General features: G+C 48.3%; 1 protein-coding gene across 4 annotated transcripts; it reads left to right on the plus strand.

Moving 5' to 3' along the window:
* Positions 1 to 532: 532 nt before the first annotated feature.
* On the plus strand, positions 533 to 20778 carry GOLM2 (golgi membrane protein 2). 4 transcript variants are annotated; one of them, XM_072345309.1, is made up of 10 exons: positions 540 to 1092; positions 4866 to 4920; positions 5820 to 5922; positions 6917 to 7007; positions 7839 to 7986; positions 8516 to 8596; positions 8920 to 9018; positions 9504 to 9677; positions 14811 to 14978; positions 19045 to 20778. In XM_072345309.1, exons 1-10 carry the CDS (start codon positions 766 to 768, stop codon positions 19116 to 19118), a joined length of 1320 nt encoding a protein of 439 aa, XP_072201410.1. In that variant the 5' UTR covers positions 540 to 765; the 3' UTR covers positions 19119 to 20778. The 4 variants fall into 4 exon arrangements, with proteins under 4 accessions (XP_072201412.1, XP_072201413.1, XP_072201410.1 ...); XM_072345310.1 differs by having other exon boundaries at positions 546 to 1092; positions 7842 to 7986; XM_072345311.1 differs by lacking the exon at positions 14811 to 14978 and having other exon boundaries at positions 533 to 1092.
* The last annotated feature ends 961 nt before the right edge of the window (positions 20779 to 21739 follow it).

Below are 21739 nucleotides of genomic sequence, written 5' to 3' on the forward strand. Positions count from 1 at the left end.
TTGAACTGAAGCGTGTTGTGCTGACCGAATAAAAGCAGGCAGTAGTTTGAGCCCCGCGGGACCAGCGGGCAGCTTGGAAGGGCGGCGCTGTGTGTAACCCGGCAGGTCGCTCTTTGTTTGCACACAGTCCGGGCGCGCAGCTCCGACCATCCCGCCCATCGCGGTGCGGGGCGCAGCGGGAGCGGAGCGGCGCCGCCAGCAGCAGGAGCGGAGCACAGCGCCCCCTGCAGGGCGAACCGCGCAACTGCACGCAGCGCCGCCCGGAGCGGGATGAGGCGGTTGTGCGGGCGGCGTCCCCGCAGCTGGAGCGGCCGCGCGGGGCGAGCACGGAACAGACCGATGCCGGGACCGGGACCGAGCGCCCCGCGCTGCCACGTTCTGTCCCTCCCCCGTGAGACGGAGCTGCCGTGGCTGCACGGCAAAGGAGCGGGGCTGCTCGGTGACCAGGAGCGCACAGCGCCCCGCTGACCCCTCCCGGGGCGCCCGCCAGGCGGCGCTGTAGCAATGGGGCACGGCCAGCCCGGCGGCGCGCGGCGCTCCCGCGAGATCTGGCAGCGTTCCGTCTCGCGAGAGGCGGGCGGCGGAAGGGGCGGGGCTGCGGGCGGCCGGGAGGAGGGCGGTGCGCCGCCAGCGCGGCTCTGCGGCCTGTGCGTGTCCGCCGCCGGTCCGACCCGACCCGGTCCGACCCGTTCCCGCCGTGCGCGGCCCCTCTCAGGCGCGGGCGGAGGCGGTGAGCGGGTGCAGCCCCCGCCCGGCGGTCTCCCCATGGTGGGCTTCGGCGCCAACCGTCGGGGCGGCCGCCTGCCGTCGTTCCTGCTGGCCGCCCTGCTGCTGCTGGTCGCCGTGCTCGCCTTCAACTGCTGGAACGCGGCGTCGCGCCAGGCCGTGCTGCGGGAGGAGCTGGCCGAGCTGCAGAGCCAGGCCCAGCGCACCGAGGTGGCCCGGGGGCGGCTGGAGAAGCGCAACTCCGACCTGCTGGGCCGGGTGGACTCGCACCGCAAACAGCTGGAGCAGAAGGAGGCGGATTACAGCCAGCTGAGCAGCCAGCTGCAGGCCAGGGACGGGCAGGTGAAGCGCTGCGAGGACAGCAGGGTGAGCGGCGGGCGGCCGGACCGATCAGTGGGAGCCTTAACGAGCGGGGAGGGAGACTTGAGTTGTGGCCGAAAGTCAACGCGTGGCGAGCAGTGCTCAGTGTCACAGCGCTCAGTGTCACAGCGCTCAGTGTCACAGCGCAACCATTGCACTGGGATGAAGGGGCTGAGGTTTGTGGGAGGTGCTCAAAGGCAGGAGCTGAGCTGTAGGACTGTAAGCCGGTGTGTTCTGCGTGTCAGTGAGTGCTGTGTGCGAATGGTTGGACCTGAAGCCTTGCCTGATGTGTATATCCTCAGGACATCTTACAGAGATGCTCTGGCACACGCTGTTATGTTACAACAATGATTCCGGTCCCTTTGTGAAATGTGAGGGCTCTAACAAAGCTCCCACAGCAGTGCTCCCCAGGGTGCTGGGGGTGCCCACAATGAACCCAGCTTTGCTTCGTAGCAAACTCCATTGAGAGCTGCTGTTCTGCTGGCTGTTGCTGCACTCTGTGCTCCCCTCCCAGCTCAGCACATCAGCCACGTATCTCCCAGTGCTGAGGGAAGCAGGATGTCTGCGGGTGCTCCCTTCCTGCTCAGTGAACAGCAAGCCCAAAGCTTTGTCTCTATCCTCTGTGTGCATTGCATGTCCCACTGTGCTGCTGTTTGCTCTTGTGACAGATGTGCTGCAGTAATTGAGCGTTCCGGTGTCTTGTTTGAGGAAACAAAACAAATAATAGAAGAAAGCAATGTGCACGCAACCCATTCCCACTCCAGGCTGCAGAAAGGCAGCCCCTGCTGCTGGCACAGTGTGAGCTGGGAGGATCCTGGCAGGGCACTGAGGAGCATTGAGGCGCAGCAGGGAAGTGCCACGTGTCTGCAGGCTGCAGTGAATATGAGTCCCTGGTGTACAGGTGAACGCCTTGCTTTGGTACGCCTGGAGCTGGGGAACAAGGGGTGGTGAATGGGGTTGGATCTGATCTGTGGGCTCACCACAACTGCTGCCCAGATCTCACAGGGGTGTTATGGCTGATCTTTGGAGGTGAATCACAAAGAAAGATCTAAGGAGGCTGAACAAACAAATAGGAGGATCTTTGTAACTGCAGTTCGGAAGAGAAGAGTCTTTCTGGAAGCGGAAATACACTGAAATGAAAAGGAATGTGCAGGTTTGCCTCTGTGCTGGAGGCGAGATGTGAGGAGGGGCTGTGACGGAACACACGGTGCTCACAACAGGCTGCCCTGGGGATGAGGCAGATGGGCTGTGACTGTCCTGGTGCTGGGACATGCACGTCTGTCACTTGGTTCCTCGGCGTTTCGTACTTGTTTGTATATGACCAGGAAATGTTTTGTCTTTGCTTTACTCTCCCTTTGCAGTCAGCTCAGCAGGAAGATCGAGTGGCAGGAATTTGTGGTGGAGAGTTTCCAAACGGCAGCCACACGGTGTGCAGGGGATCCTGTCTGTGTCTGCTCTTGCAGCTCCCAGGAGTGCAGCTTTTTCATTCCAGAGCTGCTGGTGGCTGTGCCAGCTGCGTAATAAATCTTTGTCCCTTTGTTGGTGCTTACAAGTGCTGCTTGTGGGATGAACCTGCTTGGTGAAACCCCCTTGGAAGCAGCTGCCTGTGTCTTTTTCTGCCTGAGCTCCTCGACAGCCTCAGTTTGCAAAGCTGTAGCTTTACAGCAGTGCTGTTGAATGCAGCTTCCTAATCTTGCTTCTTGTTCCTCAGCAGCAGCATCTCCAAAGCTGCAGCACGGAGGTAACGCTGGCTGTTGGGAAAAGGGCACTTGATGGAGTATGAAGGTTGTGCAGTACATCCCCTTTTACTGTCAGTCTTTTAAAAGGGCTCTCATGTGCAGTTCCAGCACACACTGTGGTGAATGGGGAATGGCCATTCCTGGGGTGGCGTGGACACCTTTGTGTGCTGCTTTGGCAGCAGTTTATGGGGCTGGAACACCTGTGAGGTAGGGGTGGGTGTTTGCAGCTCACTGCTCGTTTCATTGGGAAGCAGTTACCACCCCTGTTCTGTTCTGCAATAAATACATAAAGGTAAATGCAGTAAATACATAAAGATAAGCTCCAGTGTGTTGGTAACTTTCTTTTCTTTGGCTGCCTTTTGTTACGAGGGGCACCTGCAGTTCAGAAGCACTGCAAGTGCTGCCTTGCCTGGAAGTGGCTCTGGCAAGCACAGGGTTTGTGATGTTTGTTTTCCCATGCGGGGCTCAGTGAACTACAGAGGATTCCTGTTAGACTTCCCAGCTGCCTTGGAAAGGATCTGGGGAGCCATGAGGAGCACAGGCTGTACAAATGGCTCTGGCTTCCAGGAGCACACAGACCTGGAGGGGCTGGATTGGTGCCGTGGTTTGCGGGGTGGCTTTTTTTGCATGTGGAGGTGGAACAGATGCCAGGAATCATGAAATGCTTCTCCCCTCCCCGTCCCTCGGATTAGGGCCCTTTGCTGTCAGCCAGGCAGGTTGGGCTGTAAATTCTGTGTGAAACCCCAAGTTGTCAGAATGAAGGACTGTGTGATAAAACATCCCATCTCCAAATCAAGCTCCTGTGTGCAGAGGGACGGTTCCTCCCCTGCTTCACAATCAGCTGTTAATGGGGTGAGGAAGAAGCGGGCTGGCAGCAGGGCTTCCTGTATTATCAGTTCTGGTAGGTGAAGGTTTGAAAACAGCCCAGTGCTTTGCAGGGTCTCTGTTGGTAGTTTCTTGTGTTCTGGGGAAGAACTGCATGAGAGTGGAGGACAGGAAAAAGTTGGCGATTATCGCTGGTGGTTTTGTGTTGGTTTTTGTTTTTTACATCACCTGCTTTTGCCTTTCTCTGGAGACAGAGCAGTGCATTTCTTTACTCGGAGCTCAGTCATCCCCCCTGCACTGTTCTGCTCTGGTGCTGAGCTGGCAGGATGGGCGCCCAAAGGAGCAGCGGCTCAGAGCTTGCTTTTCTGTTGGCCTTCTGTGTGCGCTCCTTGCTGCAGGCCCTGCTTGTGCTGCTAAAATGGAGCGCAGGAAGCCCAGAGCAAGCTCTCCTTTTATCTGGGTGATCTGTCAGTCCTGTAACTGGAATGCCTTTGATTTTGTGGTGGGCAGAGTGCGTGTAACTGGTTCTCAAGTGTGTGGCTGTGTAATGCTGAGAAGGCTCTTTAGGTGTCCCTGCGGGCTGCCTGCACTGGCTTCCAGCAGTGTGGTCGAGGCTGATGCTCCATCTCAGCACCCTTTAGTTACCCCTTACATCAGTCATGGAACTGCAGGATAAGAATTGCAGTATCCACGTTGCCTGCTGATGGCCTGGGACTGTGGCACCCTGTCTCACTGTGCTCTACGTGTGCGTTTTTCTCTTAATTTCTACTGCTTTTGTTTGTAAAAACAAGAGAGAACACCTTTGCTCCATGCTCCAAACGTGCATTTCTTTCTGTTGTAACTGCTGTTTTTTCCTGACTGAAAATACCCAACATGTAGCAGTTATGGAGGTCTACTGATGCCCTGTTCTGTCTTAAAAGTATCATTTGTGTTAAGAACTTAATGTAGCATCACATTAAATATTGGCTTTAACTATACAGAAGTTGTTTTGCTAACGGTGCTGCTTGTTTACTTTTATATGCTTTTGCTTTGACTTTGGAGATTCGTTGTCCCCTTTGCAGCACTGGAATGCAGGGGGTCTAGGGGAGTCCTGGCTCCATCTGCCCTTTTTCATAATGAAAAAGAACAAGTTAAGGAGCAGCCAAATGTTTGTAGTCTGTACCTCCCTGCTCTGCTGAAGATGGCCTACAGTGATGTAACATTTCTGCCTTTCAGGTGAAGCTGCAGAACAACATCTCGTACCAGATGGCAGACATACATCGTCTGAAGGGTAAGGAATTTATGGCCATGCTGTACTTTGGAACTGCCCAGCTGCTGCAGTGTGTGGAATGGAAGCCCAGGCAGTGCTGGGTGTGCTGCAGTGCTTGTTGGATGTCTGCTCTGCATCTCAGTGCAGGACTGGTGCCCACAGCCGTGACTCTCCTGTCTGCAGCCAGGCTCTGTTCTGACACTGCTTGATTCCAAGATGCTGCAGTTGTTTTCCCGACCAACTGTGCGGTTCAGGACAGCTGGACCAGCAGTGCTGGATCTTGTAGGGCTGTCCTTGCAGGCATTGGAACCGTGCAGTGCTCTGAGGGAAGTCTGCACCAGCTATCGCCAATGTTTGTGCATGTCTGCAGGCAGCATATTGGCATTTCTGCCTGTCTGCACGGTTGCTGTTAATGGTGTAGGGAGTTCAGGTCGTTATTTGAGAAGCAGGAGAAAAAACACTCAAACAATTGTACCGGGTGGGTTTTTTGAGCAGTGTGGAAGTACCTTCTTTGTACATTCAGTGCTGAGGAAGAGTAATGTAATGGTACTTCTGTGTTACTCACTGTAACAGGTTCTTGTCTGGAAACCAGGGAGGTTTCCCAGGCAGGTGAGGCAGCACTGTGTGCAGCTTTGGAATGGAAGGGTAAAGAACAGCTCGGCCTTTTTTGGCATTGGTTCCATAGTGTTAGAAGAGTTGTTCTGTATCTTGTGGTGGTGTTTGACATACTGGAGTAAGCAGGCATCTTTTTCAAGTTAGAGAATCTTTATATGTAGAAGAAATAACAAAACGTGAGCAACTTTTAATCAGCAATAGTAGGAGTGTTGTGTCTGCCTCGTGCTGTAGCTGTTCTACAACAAGTGTTGTATCTGTTTTACGTTCTGCTTTATGTTAATACTGACTTTTGCTCTTTGGTCCAGAACAACTGGCAGAATTACGGCAGGAGTTCATCCGCCAGGAAGATCAGCTTCACGAGTACAAGAAGAACAACACTTACCTTATGAGGAGGCTGGAGTACGACAGGTATGTGCTGGAGTGTTACGGCTGCACGTCCGTGTGGATGTGATACAAGTCTGCCTTTGTTAGAAAGCACTAAGGAACTGTACGTGTTAATTCTCAAACCTGAGGGCAGCCATTTGATGATGCAACTTTAATCACAACATTAGAATCAAACATCTAGCCATTACTTTGATATCAAAGTGAGATGTAACCTATGTGAAGTCTGGCCTATTTGAATTGCCCAGTGCTTATAATGCTGAGATCTTAGTTAACAAGCGTGTGGGAGAGCTCAATGAACAGAGGTCTGTAAGCCACTGGAATAGTTAGTTGCTGTCTTCCTAACAAATACATCAAACTGAAGTTAAAACATTGCACGCAATTGAGATTTTAAGTCTGATAGAGAAGCAGGGAGAACTGGTACTGCTGCAGCCTAAGGAATAGGAGAGATTATCACTGAGAGATGCTCAAAACTGTCACGTGGAAAGGCAGATATTCTCTGCCAGTGCTGCGCTGGGTGTTTGCAGGTTTGTGTGAGGTGGGAATTGTCTTGGATTGCGTCTATCTCAGTGTGACACATTAGAGAGACTGGGAGACTCAGCTGTGTCATTCATGGGTGTTATTTGGGTTGGTAACAGTAACCCATAGCTTCTGCGTTGACAGCCATGGGAGATGTATTGCTTTCCAAGTGGAATGAATAGGTGCTGATGACAGATGAACTGGGAAGCTTGGATTTTCAGTTGCTCTCCAGGGTTTGGAGGAAATACATTCAAGGCACTTCTGTTATTTTCCTGTCTTTGTGCTTTGTCCTTGTTTTTCCAGTTCCACTTTTCCTGTATTCAGTCCATTTCCACTCTACACACCTTATTCCTGGACAAAGGGTTTTGGACAGACTGTTATGGTTGTATCTCAGGTTTTGCTTTTTATGCCACTTCATTTTTTGTCCCTATTATATTTACGGGAGAGCAGATATAACAAATCCAACAAGCAAAATGTGACTGATCATGTATTTCTAATTAAGTCTGCAGTGTGGGCAGCAGATCAAGGAAATGAGAATGCAACATGAAGAAAACATAAAGAAATTAATGGACCAGATTGCGCGGGAACAAAAGGTGATGCAGAGTTACATTTCTTTGAGGCAGAAGAACCCAAAGTCCTTTGGTTGTTGACTCGGCAGTTCAGATAGATGGAGGGCTTGCACATTTCTCCTCTGAGCTTTGATTAAACGTTGTGCTGGGGTGGATCTCAGTGTAAGACCATCTGCCTGTTTGCTCAGTCGTTGAACTGAGCCTTGAAGATCAGGCTTAATTCTTCCGTCTGCTTTGAGTAGACTTCAGTCAGATCTTGAAGTCTAGAACTGTTTTTAAGTCTGTGACCTTAGGTGCAAAGTGGTGCCTTTACCACTTTGTGATCTATTTAAGAGCTGAGCTGACCTTAACTCTTCCTACTGGGGTAGTTTTCTCTGTGTGTTCATGTCCTTGTGTTTATTTGTGAACTGCACGAGGTAGGTGCCTGCTAGAGGCAGAATGCTAATGTATGTAGAACCTGCAAAAATAACTTTCCAAGGTTCTCTGCCTGTTCCATGTCAATTCAAACTAACATGCTGTGGAATGGTGATGGTTTTCTTGCCCTTCCTTTGCAATAGCTCACGTGTTATTGCCAAGTTATGAGTGGTTTGGCTATTGTACGTATGCCACTGTAATTTCCTTATAGCCACGCAGTGCTTTACATTCTGTTATGTGTTCAGGAGCACAGCTCCAACCCTCAGGACTGCAGTTCATACACAGAGGATTTCTGCTGTTTGCTTTGGTGAACATCTGATTCATAAATGTGAATTGGTTTGTCCATAGCAAATCTTTGCTTTATAGTGGTTTTTTGTTTGTTTGTTTTGTTTTTAATTTTCATGGATGTGCTTAATAATTGTTCTAATTAATTTGTTCTAGCAGGCAACACAGAGAATTCAGTCCAGTAAAGATGCTGAAGCAAACCCCAATGGTGCTGACCAGGCAATATCTAAGACTGTTCCAGAGATGGAAGTTAAAAATGCAGAAAATAATGAACTGCCTTCAGATCATGTTGTAAATGGCAAAGGTATTTCCTTTTGTTGGTCATTTCTGGTGTGCAATGGGCCAAATGTATTGTGTCCTTGGCTGCTGTACAGAACCACGTGTTTCTCTGCAGTAGAGCAGTGAGTTGTGTGTCCCTGCACTAGGAGTTCAGAGGTACCCAGAGATTGTCATGTCCTGCCTCCAGGCCCCACTAAAAGGTGTTTGGGTTCCCCTTGTTTCTACTTCTTATGCTGCTGAACCTGCACCTTTTTGTATCAGTTCTGTGTCTTTTCCAGCCAGTTTCTCAAAGCAAGCTTTTCCTACTCAGCTACCAACCGCAGTGCATCTGTTTGCCATCCTTTTCTGACGATTACTTGGACTGACTTTGGGATCAGTGCTCCAAAGCGGTCTTTGGGACTTAAACAGAAAATGTAAGGAGCCTTGCAATTGGGTTAACCACGTGGAATGTTTGCTGTGGATGATGGACTTTTCTTGTGGTCTTAGAGGCCTCTACAAGAGGAAACCAAGTCTTAATGATTAATAAGGTAGAACATCCTATTTTTGTCTTACAGAGAAAGTCAAACCAGGAGGAGATGCAGGCATGCCTGAAATAGAAGACAATGACCCTGCTAAAACTGAAGATACTCCCACTGGTTAGAAGCATTCTAATACTTTCACGTTCGGGTGTTTGATGTAGTTTGTATTCCAGGTGAATGCTGTGCATTTCATAACGAACACCACCTTTCAAAGCCTGTGCGAGCAAAGTTCAACTGCAATATAACGTGAACATTTTTCTGTTATAGTTTTGAATCCTCAGAACTGAGCGATTCGGTGCTTCCTGTAGTTTATTTTTGGCTGGAAGTTCTGTATCTTATTTTCATCCACCCAACAAGATGTTTACAGGATCATCAGAGGAAGAGTTGTTGTTATATTGTTGGTTTCGCATTAAGGCTTTTGTCGATGCATTTTGTTCTAGCTATAAAGAAGCCACGTATTTCAGCTCCCAGAAGCGATAATCATCAGCCTGTTGTAAACCTTCCATCTGAACAGCCCCACGCTCCAAATCTGGCGCCAGGTAAAATTGTGATTAGCAGATGATGTGCCAACCTTTTGTACCAAACTTCCCAATTCATACCTGCTGTTTTATCGCGGGAACCTGGTGCGGGAGGGCCACCCTCTCTTCATTTGGTACTGTTACAAAGAAAAGAGAAAATGATTCCTGCTGGATACAGGATTGAATGTATTCTTGGCGCGGACTCCTGAGGCTGTGGGGTTGCTGCTTACACGGTCTCTTTGTGCTCCCACTTGCACCCAATTATTTCAAAACCTTTTGGTCAATTTCAGCCAAGTTTGACAACTGGAAGTTTCACAGAGAAACACTTGAAGATTTCTCCATTGGACAGGAGAGTGAATAGAAATCAGTAATGCTCTGCGTGGGCACTGGTTAGGGTTGCAGCACATCATGAGTTGATTCCTTATTCAAATGTGATTGTTTTTATGGTAGCCTTAAAACCTTTGTTTGGAACCATGTAAGCACTGAACACTCTCCTTTTTCTGTAGGTTTGCAGGGTGACAATGATGGAAATGCTGATATTGCGAAAGAAATACCCCCAAATTCTATTCAGCACTTAAATTTTGGTGAAAATATGGGAAGTCAGAATGAAAACAAACTTGAAGCAGACCACATAAAGCTTCAAAAAAGCAGAGATGCCGACTTGCAAAAGATGAAGCAAAGTAAGTTGGTCAATGTCAAATACGTTTTGTTTTCTGTCTGTTCTAATGCTGCTTATTTGGAAAATAGGAACCATTACAGCAGGTGACCTTCTGGAGCCTGAAAGGAAATGTAGTGTTACTGTGTCTTTAAAGCCAAACAAGCAAGAAAAGCCACACCTGAATGTGTCATCTCTCATATGTAGTCAGCACGTGAAACACTTGCTTATAGGCTGAGTTAAGACTTTTGGTCAGTGCGTGACAGGGTGACTTATGTTCACATTGTGTTGCTTGACTTATGTACAAGTTTGGGACAGACTCATCAGAGCTCAGCCCTTACACCCCCGAGGCTTGATGTTATAGTGTATGTGTGTTGGCCCGAAGTGTGCTCTCCCAGAACCCTTCTCTGTAGTGATGCTGCCAAAGAAAGAAGTCCTCGGACAAAAGCAGAGCATCCATTTGCTTACTGTGTGTGATGGTAGTAATGCTGATGAAGCTTAGTGGGTGAACAGCAGGTAAGAGTTTGCAAATGTGCCTGCAGTTGTCTTTGCTCTGTTGATTCTGAAACGCAGCTCCACCTTGCAGGTAATGCTGTAACGTTTGGGCTCTGTGTTGTACTGTGTGCTCCTGTATGTAGTACGGGGTGGACAGACTTACATATCTTCACCTATTGCTTTCAAAAGCTCATTCCAGTTGTTTAGCATTTGGATGACAAAGGCATGCTTGAAGGAAAATCAATCCAAGTGCTGAAACATTTCTTCTCAGTTTTTGTGCATGTGTGGGTTTTTCAGTTACACGCTTATTATAAACTCAACTTTGAATTAGTTTGTACTCAGAGGTGAAGTCGCTTTCCCTTGGGCTTTGGTTTCTGTGGTCAAAATCTGTACTCTGAGGTGGCAAAGCATTACATTTGGACTAATCTGAGTCCAAAAAGCAGTAAGGAAAGTTTCTGGAGCCTTCTGCCAGGAAACACTGTTAGTCTGAGGGCTGGGTAAGCAGCAGTGGTTTTGTTGAAACAGAATCATGAACTGGTTTCAGCCATCAGTGAAAAGCTTTCTGGAAGCACAGGTTGCCCTTGGAATCATGAAGTTATGAAGGCATTTCTTATCCCGTGGGGGTTGGTGCAGGAAGTTTGCTTTGTTAAAGTTGTGGCACCTTCTTTCTGTGGTCCAGACTTGTCTGGCACTTCTCTCACGTGGAGGATTGACAGGCAAACTCTAGCTTCCTGCAGTCCTTGAACAGCGCTTGAAGCACGTGAGCAGTAAGTTGAAAATAATGCTTACAGGAATAAAGGGAGTATTTGGGGGGGCTGTTGTGACACGGAGGTTCAGTTGTAACAGGGCCTGTGAGCTTGTAGTCAGGTTTGGCAGCTGGTAGATGTTGGGCTATAGTGACACAGAGGTGTACAGTGTGGGGGAATTCAGTGTGTGCTCTCCTTCTCCCCCACGGGGTCAGATGCTGCAGCCCATAGGTGGCACAAAACCTTATCCAAGAGGTTTGGGAAGCTGTCTGGGGTGGTTTCTGAGCCTTTAACAGCTCAGAGAAACGTGCTGATGTGCTGTAAGAAGATTTATCTAAGGAGGGAAAGGAAGGAGGATTGAGGAGCTCCAGAGAAGCGGCAGCCTAGTGATGGTATCCAGAGTGAAAAATGAACACATTCACAGTCAGTTTGAATAAAGCAAAGGGCTTAACATGGATTTCTTGAGAACAAATTCTGTCAGTGATAAATGTACGTTCAGAGGAGCAAAAGGAGGATGGGACTTTATTGCAGATGAACTAATGGAGACCTGGTCAGGAGTGAAGTGCTATTTTATGGGTACATCACTTTAAGAGAAGAGTACAGCAGACATTGGTGTCAGTCTGAAAAGAAACCAAACAACCACCTGTGAGGTTTACACACACGTGTCTCTCTCCTTGGCTGTGCTGCTGTGTGGCACTGGCTGATAAACTGAATGTATGAGATGTGCTTTCAGCAACGTGAAGGTTTGTAAAGCATGAAAGTAGTCTGCAATTAAGAATGGAAGGTGAAGGGCACAGAACAGAGTAACAGAGAAGGCGAGCTGTTAAGTAGAAAATGAGACAACAGTCCTCTGCTGTCCGAGTGCTTGTGGGGCATCCTGTGCCTCTAAGTGACAGTTTAGAAAGGTGAAGGCAGAAGGAATTGGGTGGGGATTGAAGTGTGAGGAGGGAGAGAGATCTACAAAGGGCAGAATGGAATGGTGGGGAACAGGCATCTATGTGGGCTTCTGCAAAGAGCTGATAACGAGGGCTGGCTCCAGTTCCTTTAATACCACTTTTGGATCTTCCTGGTGAAGTGGGGCTATTGAGATAATACAGTAAGTTCCATTAACTCAGTACGGTGTAACACAATGGACGTGCAGTTTGCTCAGTTCTTCTTCCACTTCACGTTTCCTGAGATGTCCAAGACTGTTCTGTTTATCAGATGAGCTGGTTGAAGAAGCAGATTGTGTGAGTGGCTACAGCAGACCTGACACTGACACAGCCTGACGGTTCAGTTCTTGGCTTTTGAAAATGGATTGGCTGTCTGCCCTGGGAACGGGTTAACTGCATGGGGGGCAGGAGCAGTGATGGGAACGGCCCCACTGAACGCTGTGTGTACCTGAGAGTCAGTAAGCACTGATCAGCCTTTGCACTTCATCTTCCCTCTCCCTTCTGTGTGATGCCCTGCATCATGATGATGATGCAGCAAGGGAGAGGATTTCTTTCTGTCCCATCTAGAAACCTGCCTTAGTTATCTCTGTAAGGTTTGTTTCCTAATTGATCAGCAGTGGCCATTTTGGAAGGTCCGCTGGTGCTAAATTAGCCCTGGCCTAGAGGAGAGCAGCTCCAGCATGCATCTGTCTGCAGAGGACTGCCTGGCAGGGGTTTGGTTTGGTTTCTGGGCACTGCCCATCTTGTCTCATCCCATGAGCTGATGCCCAGGTAACCTCTTGTTGGTTGGGGTGTCTGTCACATCTGCCCACCTTCAGAATTGCGGAGCTTCCAAAATACACTTTCTTTTTTTCATTTAATTAGCACAGATTTAAAAAGGATTTTGAAATTAACTTTGGTATTAGGTATGGAGGTGCCAACATTGCAGCTGTATGGTTTCAGAAGAGCAGCAGGCACACTGTGCTCTTGCCTGGTGCCTGGGGGTGGGGAGCAGAGCTGCAGCGTGTGCTGCTGTGTGAAGCTGTCCTGTAATGGGCCTTACTGTGAGCATCAGGCAGCTGCTGCGAGGGCTGCTAAGGGTCCAGGTTAGTGATACCCAACTACTATCTGAATTCCTTTTGTCAAAAATTCCCTATGGCTCTTAGCATCCACTGCATCCTTATGGGACCCCTCATTGCTGTCACTTGCCTCTCCTGCTTTGTGACAACACACCACTCTCAAACAGCCCCTGTAATGCCTGTGTTACAGACACCAGCTCGTGTCTGCAGTGAGCTGGGTAGCAGCCCATGACACCACTATGTGCTCCTGGCACAGATTCCAGGCGGTGCTGCTGCCCATGTCTGGTTCAGAAGGCAGCTGCTGCCTTGCTGGCTCCCGTTCTGCTGGCCCAGCTCTCAGCGCCCCAGGAGCACCTTGTGTCAGAGCTGATGCCCTGCAGGTGTTGGGCAGGGAGTCACCTGCTGCCTCCATCCCTCACACCTGGCTCTGCACACGCAGTTGGTGGAGCACTGGGTTCCCTGAGGCCTTCCTGGTGTTTTAACCTCTCCTTCTGTCAGCTCACACTTGTAGCATTTCTGCACATCCACAGCCCTGTTTTTTCTGCGAGTTAAGCACATTCAGTTTTTCTCATACCTAATTTTATATTTAACACGTGCAAATGGCACAGTGCTGTTTGTATAAGGCAGTGCCCAAAAACAACAACATTAGCAAGGGTTACTGAGTTACAGAGCTGGATAGAGAACGAACATGTCACACCTGACATACACACAGATCATCGGTTCCTGTTTGGACGTGGCTGAGGCACCGCTTTCTGTACGTGTGAGGGGCACAGCTGTCATCTGCTGCTTTTCAAGCACCGTTCCTGCTTCTGCTCTGAATTTTATGACTGCCACGTACCAGTTCTCACTGTTGTAAGAGGAAAAATTCATTTTCACATCTGTCCGTTGTGACCCAACCACTTCTTTAATAACCACTTCTTTAATCCTAACATTGAAATCGTATCTTCAGTTTTACTTCAGTGTTTAATTGTTTCCAACATGAGTCACTTAACATCTGCTTTGGCAGACCTTTGTCTTGGTTTGTTTCCAGTCTGTAATGATTGTATTGCACTTTGATCCCGTTCTCCCTTTATGCAGTTGCCAGAGCTGTGCCCTTGGTTAGTGTTGCTGTCTTTAAGCCATGGACAAGCAGACTGAATTCTGTGGACTCGACAGTTTCTCCTTCGTACCCCATGACACACCAGCTCCGCGCTTGGTGTTACACCATGAATCTGTCACCGTGTGCTCGTCTGTAGTCGTTTCATAGTTGGAGCTCAATATTCTTCCAGTGTGTTGTTGGAGCCGTTGTGTGTGTGGCACAGTTCTGAATTCTTTGCTGTCAGACAGAAATACTGCAGGTGGAACATCTTGGAAATGTAAAGCTCAGCAGAAGCCCTGAATGTTACCCAGATTAATTAGGCGGTTTGGAGACCATCAGTGTGGAGCACAAGGCAGATGTTGGTGAGATTGGAACCCGTGGCAGTGTGGTACACAAGCTGTAAACTCCCTTTCCATGTACAAAGTCAGCAATGTTCTGCTCCATTGTTTTGGAGGTCCAGGAAAATGTCTGGGTACAAAAATCTTCACTCTGTGCTCTTCAGCATTTTATAAAAGCAGAGCACATCCATAGTGCTGTGCTCATGGATGACCAGCAGTGAAGCTCCTTGTCTGGGTGCTTCCCCCTGCTCTTTGCTACAAAGTGAAGGCCACAGCGGGCAGATCTCCCAAACCCCAATTCAGAGCCATCAAGGACATCCCTTTCTCCATGGAGGTGTTCCTAAGCAGCACTGTTGTCCCTCCTGCCCACGCACTCTCCCTTCTACTCCCTTTTTCCTCCAGTCAAAACTGCTACAGAAACCTGGGTATCCTAACCTGCCGGCTGCTTTCGTTTAGAATCTTCCTGTTTCTTTCCTCTCTGCTCTGACTTAATCCTTTGCCTACTTCGCAGGCCGATTCTTTGATGAGAATGAATCCCCTGTTGATCCGCAGCAGGGTTCTAAACTGGCAGATTATAATGGGGATGATGGTAACGTGGGTGAGTACGAGGCAGACAAACAGGCTGAGCTGGCTTACAATGAGGAAGAGGATGGTGATGGTGGAGAAGAAGACGTCCAAGGTGAGCTTGGGCCTTATCTCCATCCCATGTAATAAAAATGCACACCGAGTTTTCTTGTTGAATTTGTGTAAAGCCTCATTACTTTTGGCTGATCTGCAATTTATAATGTGGAATAAACACGTTTTAGGCAATGTCTGAAATTCAGGCTTGCTTTCCATTTGAAAGCGACGTTCCAGCAGCTCTCAGAACATTCCCGTTGCTTATTCCAATTGTGCAGTTTCTGCTACGAAAATCAAGATGCTTCAAATTTTAGACACGGTTTTCTCAACGCAGACGTGGTGTGTAGCTGGTTGGGGCTGCCGTCCTTGGCATTACGCTTCTCTGCTTAAAACTGCCTCGGTAGGTTTTGACTCCTGCTAATTTGGTCACTCCTGCCCTGAGGCGCAACACAACGAAACCCCAGATGGCAATTCCAGGTGTAACTTTTTGTGCATTGTACACAGATTCAACAGACTTCTGGTTCTCCCTGTTAACCAAACGTCAGAGCTCGCCTGGTGCCAGCCTAACACCCGTCCCTGCATGTTCCCCACCCCTCTGCATGCGTCTCACTGCGCCACCTCTCCATTGTCTGCCGTGCATCTGCCTCATTGTCTGCCATTCCGTGTAGTTGTTTGGTAATGTCTTGTGAAGGGCTTTTGCATGTCCAGAGGTTGGAAATGTCTGCTTAAACACCTGTAGTATTAAGGAGATGATGCAAAATGAAGGGCGAGTGCAGAGGGTGGGAGGGCTGTAACTCTGCAAAGTTCTGTGTGCACCCTGACTTGGATCCTTGTAATGCAAGATTAACTGATAGGTTGGCAATCACTTCATTGGTACCCAAGTGTAGGAACAGGAGTAAGAAAAGCTGATAAAGAGCAACTGGTTTCTGTTATCATGCACTGCTATATGCAGCGTGTTTAGTGGCTGTGCTGGTAGTCTGAAACATGTGAACAAGCACAAGAACAGCGTGGATCAGATCCCTGCACAATTAGTTTGCTTACTGATGAAAACAAAAACCGCTGCTGCTCCAGGTGACGTCTCCTGTTCTGTTACGCCTCCATTCAAAGCTGTAGCAGGGGACTTTAGTTGCTCTGGATTACAAAAGTCCATTCCTCTGGGTGTGTTCTTATGAGGCTCTGAATGGCTTGCTGAAGCCAGCTTCCGAACGAATGTAAGTAGTCCATGTGGCTTCTTCTACTGGTGTGCACTGCACTGTGGAAGTAGGAACCTGGTTTCTCATGGTCGTGGTTTTGTAGAGCAAAGGAAAGCACAGTCTGGTGTGTGTCTGCTCTGCACTTTGCAAATGCAAGCAGTAGTGTGGATTGAGTTTAGTTTCGGTTGTTCTTTAGTTCAGTTCTCCCTCATGCAGGGGGTGATGCCTGGCTGCTCACTGCATCACTTCCTTAACTGGACTTCAGAGGATTCTTGATATGAGCGAGTCCAGTGCTGCCCTGTGCCACTCGTGTGGCTCAGCCCGCAGGCAGCCTTGGTCTGCAGCCATTGCTTCTGTGCCAGGCAGAGGGTGCCCAGCAGCACGGCAAGGCAGCAGGGCAGCACTGTGGTCCCTGCACACACTGCATTGTGCCTCCAGCACAGAACTGCGTGCTTACCAACACTGCTGTGATGGCTCTGCAGGGAAACCAACGGCTTGAGGTAGCAAGAAGCAATACCTGTAAGCTATTAACTAGTACAGGTACCTTGAATGGCGCGCTGCCTGCAGGTTATGCAGCTGTGGGCACGACACGGAAGTGCTGGAGAATTGCTAGAAACCAGAGGCTGTGGTTATGTATCTTGCTGTGCAAGAGCTGCAATTGAAAGTGGCCTCAAAACTTTCACGTGCTGATGTGACACCTCTCAGCTCAGTGCTGTGGTGGCTTCAGCTTTGCACCTCTTCTGACCAATCTCTGTACATCTGTGTGTGCCATGTAAGTGAAGATGGAAGGGTGACCTGGGGAAGGCTCTTGCTGCAGAGCACTCCAAGCAGCACATTGCAACCTCTGGCTTCATTTTCCAAACCATTTGTTGCCTTGTCTCCTGTTAACTTGTTGACTTGTTCTGTGTGCAGAGTGGAACTGCCAGAAGCAGCATGTGAGAAGCGTCTGCTGTAGCTTTTGTACTTAATTTACTTGCAGGGGAAGAGAAGGTGGAATTGTGGGATTGTGGAGGGAGAGCTGTTAGAATGGTTTAGAGGTTAAAAAAAGAAAAACCCACTGAATTTCTGCCTCAAACTATTAGGAAAACATCACGTGGTTTTGCATTAAGCTAGAACACAGCATCTGGTATGTGTAAACAAAGCAGCTCCGTTAAACGCTTTTGTTACCACTGCAACTGTGTGGGCCGTACACTGAAATAGAAGGGAATAGACAACTCTGGGAGATGTGCTCCCAAGCATCAGCACCCAATCTGGCGATTCTTCTTTCAGTTCACCTGTTTGAAATGCAAAGTGAAACGCACATTGCTGGCTTCCACACCAGTAAATGTTGTTTTGTGGTGACAGATTACACGAATCAAGTGATACCCACATGCTTTCTTATTAGTAATTTCTACTCATCAGCAGCATGTGTCATGTAGATAAACGAGCCTTTGCTGGAGCAGCAGGCTGCCAGCGGGTACGTGCCTCACCTGCAGGCTGCTAAATAAACTTGTGAGTGTTTCAGAGCTTCAGACAGGTTGTCATCAAGCATAGCCTTGGTAACCTCGTGGAGGGACAGCTGATGGCAGTCGCTTGAACTCTGCTTTCTGTTCCTGTGAACTGCTGTCCTTCCCATGGGCATAAGGGGACACCGTGAGCTTTGGAATGCAGCAAAAGCTCATCAGTTAAAATGCAGAGGACTTTCAGGACCTCTTTTCTTGTGGGACCACGCAGGAGCCATCTCAGTTATGGCAGCTGGAATAACATGCCTCAGTTTCTTGCAAGAGATGTTTTAAAAGACATTTTCCTTGATTTTATTTGTTCTTTGTGCCCTGCAGTAAATGAGCACAGCGAGTAAGTTTTGAGCATTTGTTGTTATGATTTTTCATGAGGCTCAAAGTCCCAGGAATAGAAGTCAAGAAGTAGGAGAGTGGCAGGGAGAGGCAGTCGCTTGGGACGGGCAGGATGGAACGCCTTCACTCACTCTCCCAGCCAGCGATGAAGCAGCAGCCACGCTGCGAGGTGAACCGCCTGCAGCAGGAGAGCTGTGCTGCTCCCAGGGTGGGCACTTTGCATCAGCTGCAGGCTGCTCAGCATGCGCTGCTCTGCTGCAATGTGCCTCCTGGCTGAGCTGCAGAATAACTGCATGCGTTACAGTAGGTGTTTGGATGGGTGGGCTGTTTGTTTATCACCTAGTAGCCTGACTAGATGGTTGTGTTTTGGCTGTGAAGAGTACAGGTGAAGAATGCATTGCTGATTCCTAGCAAGGCTAAGAGAGAATACAGATTCCCGTTGATAAGAAGTGTGGAAAGGTTGAGCACTGCTTTTTTTGCCTTTAAGAGTCCTTCAAATGTTACACTCGAGTCTAAGATGTAGGATAGCAGTCCGTAACAGTACTGGTAGCAAAGGCAAATTCAGAGTATCATTTCTCAAACCTAAGGTGTAAGTTGGCAGGGCATCACTTTACTCGTCTGCAGTTTATTTGGAGACCTGGAGGAGGGTCATAAGGACTTCTGTGCCAGCCCTGCGTGGTTCCCAACCTCTGGTAAAACTGCCAACCTGTAACCTGTGCTGATGTAACCTTCCAAAGTTACAGACTTGGTAGTTGGCTTTTAGGGGGAGAGTTTCAAACCTGTAGCAGAACACTCTCACTTACAGCAGTTCTGCAGTCTGTCAAGTCAACAGGTGTCTGAAGTGCAGCTGGAACAAAGCTGGCGATGCTCAGTAGTGTGAAGTCACAGGTTGTCAGAGGGGATGAATCTCCAGGTGCTGACAGCTGGACCTGCCATGGCAGGCCCTCGTGCTGCCCTATTTTCCCAGAGGATTTAATTCCCCGAGCCAGACAAGGCCCTGTCGGTGTGGATGGATGTGTTAGCATCATGTTCATGGGAAAGCTTGCTTAAATTTGTTTTCATTACCATCACGTGAGAGTTGATCTGAATATTTCAATTGCAGATGATGAAGAAAGAGATCTACAGAATGACCTCGTTGATTACAGCAAGCCGCGCTTCGGTGACGGTGTTCTTTAAGGCTTGAATTAAATGGGAGATGTAGATGAGAGCTCAACTGAAGAACTTGAAGTGCTGCAAAACTGAACCATTTTTACTTCACCGTTTCATACTACAAAGCAAACTGATGATTACAAACAAGTATCCTCGAAGTTAGGGAAGTGGCAGGAGGAGGCAGTTCTGTACATATGTACATAGTTGTACTATTGCAAATTGTATGAAAACGACACTTTTGTTGTCACGTTGAGCCAAGTACTTAGACTGTACCTTATCTGTAAGAATCTTTGCATTAAAAACCAATATTATAAATAGGGGCTGAATTGGTTCTGCAAATTAGGAAACTTTGTAAACTGGAGAACTTGTACAGTTTGTATCTCATGTAACAAAAGCTCTGTGGAAACAATGTACAGCCACAGGACTCCTTTTCTACAGGAATACCCGCGTGAGCAAAAATCCTCAGCTTTTTTCACCAGTGCTGTTTGCTGTACCTGCAGGTGAGCTGTCCTTTGAGAATGAAACCCGGATGTTTAAAAATGCTCCTTCTTTTATGTAGGTGAGGAAAGGTATGACGGGGAGTAGACCTTAGAAGCACCATTTTGCTGCTCACGTGCAGCGAGCAGAGCTCAGAGCTGCAGCTGGAGATCAGTGGCAGCAGTTCCAGTAATTCGATACCTGCTGAAAAAGTTGTGTAACTAACAGCTTATCTTAAAAGGTAATATCAATAATTCAGCACCGCTTGTAGGGAATCCTTGTGTTAAAGAAGAGCAAGTTTCAGTGTGGGGTTGTGGAAGGGAAGAAACCTGCATCAGCTCTGCAGGAACCTGCATGGGAGGAACAGCCCCTGCACTCCTCAGTACTGTGTACGCGGAGTTTTACTGTTCCAAGAGACTCCCTCCCGTGTCGCAGTCACTCCAGTTAATTTACAGTTAATTACAGTCACTCCAGTTAATTTACAGTGTAATACTTTGGGACAGATCTCTCCGAACATCCACCACTTCCACCTTTTGCTTTTCCATCTCGGACCAGTCTGTAAGTCAGATACTTTTTGTATGACGCATTCAGCACCTTCTGAATTCTACAGAAATGATTCATTTGATTACAGTAGTGGAATTGGAGGTTATTAACCCACCCTGCTTCTCCAAAAGGGCTACAGTGAAAAGAATTTACAGGACCTTTGAGTGATTGAACTCTCTGTACTCGGCTTCCAATCTGAAGTAAGTCTTGTTTGATGCCCATTCAAGTGGACCTTTCACATTTCAAAAGCTGTGTGATTTTTTTGGCTCTGTTATTTTTGCTACAGGCATCATCTGCTCAGCAGTCTGAAATGGACGAGAAATAAAAAATCAAACTGTGGTGATGCATTCCAGCCGCTTGGTTTTTCTCTTTGGTGACGGTGGTGTTTAAGGCTCCAGCTCTTTACATACATCTGAGAGGCAGAAGGGGGGGAACAGCCCTTGGCAAAACACTGAGCCTGCTCTGAATTAGCTCCCATACGAACGCCGCACAGTAAGAACAAACCTGTGCTGGGATCTAAGAATGGCGGTCATCAGTAAATACCATATTTCAGCACTGCAGTTTTTTTTGGTCTTAAAATGTACTTTCAGCCTGAATTAGGTGTTAACTTGATTCTTCTAATGAAAGCAACATATATGGGTTCTAATAAATTAAGTTGTTTAAAGTTTGTGAGGCTCCTGGCTCTTCTGTTTCCTTCTGCAGCCGTATCAAAGTGGTCGTGGCTCCTGCAAATCAGATTAAGGTGGGCCCTCATAGGAGCTGGTGTAGTGTGACGTATCAGCAGTGGTTACACCTGCTTGATAAAAGCCAATTCCTGGGGCAGTGAGTGAGATGAGGACCTTCCCACAAGGCATACAAACTTATTTTCATATCAGGACAATTACACACTTAGATATTTCTAAGCAACAAGTGAGCTTCAGGTGCAGCCCCTGTGTAGTTGGTGTAGCCTAGGCAGCAACTGTTGAGCTACTGTAACAGATACACAAGAATAACTTGGCAACACTGTACCTACTGTAAAATCCTCCTGGACTCCCTCTCAGTAGAGCCTCTGGTGTTGTACCAAAGCTTCTCTGGCCAGCTGCCTGCATGTTGCTTCTGCACTGCGCTGCCATCCTTGAAGCCTGAGGGACTGTTGGTCAGACAGGTTAGTGTGGAGGTGTACGAGGATAAGTACAACCACACTGCCCCAGTGACTGCCCACAGACACACTGAGGTCAGTAACCTGTTATTATGGACAGCACGCTGTGTGCATGAATTGTAGGCTTGCTTTACCCCGGTGTTTTGGGACAGCCCGTTCAGAAGCAGTTTGGTCCTCGTGGGTATCCTTGTAAGGAATGTGGTGCAGGTCCGTGGGCACTCCGCATCCATTAGTGACCCAGTGTTTAAAGAGTCTTATTTCTGAGGGGAATCATTCTGTCAAATTCCACTCGAGTGAATGAATAAAGTTCCTTCAGTCAAAGGCTCACTTGGAGGAACTGTACAGCAACCTGCCAGTGTGCACGCCCATACCTAATGTCTTTGTGGTGCATTGTTCAGTGCCGTTTAGCACCACCAGTATCAGCTGGTGAGCAGCAACGTGAACGACTGCCCTACCGGGATTTTATTTTTCACATCTCATTCTGCAATCC

The sequence above is a fragment of the Excalfactoria chinensis genome, chromosome 10, assembly GCF_039878825.1.
Source record: "Excalfactoria chinensis isolate bCotChi1 chromosome 10, bCotChi1.hap2, whole genome shotgun sequence".
NCBI classification, from domain to species: domain Eukaryota; kingdom Metazoa; phylum Chordata; class Aves; order Galliformes; family Phasianidae; genus Excalfactoria; species Excalfactoria chinensis.

What these genes read in the sequence shown, in the direction of transcription:
- GOLM2 (XM_072345309.1), top strand. Translation starts at nt 766, where the DNA reads ATGGTGGGCTTCGGCGCCAACCGTCGGGGCGGCCGCCTGCCGTCGTTC. An exon ending in TCATGTTGTAAATGGCAAAG is followed by an intron (nt 7,987 to 8,515) that starts GTATTTCCTTTT and finishes TTTGTCTTACAG; the next exon opens with AGAAAGTCAAACCAGGAGGA. An exon ending in TGGAGAAGAAGACGTCCAAG is followed by an intron (nt 14,979 to 19,044) that starts GTGAGCTTGGGC and finishes TTTCAATTGCAG; the next exon opens with ATGATGAAGAAAGAGATCTA.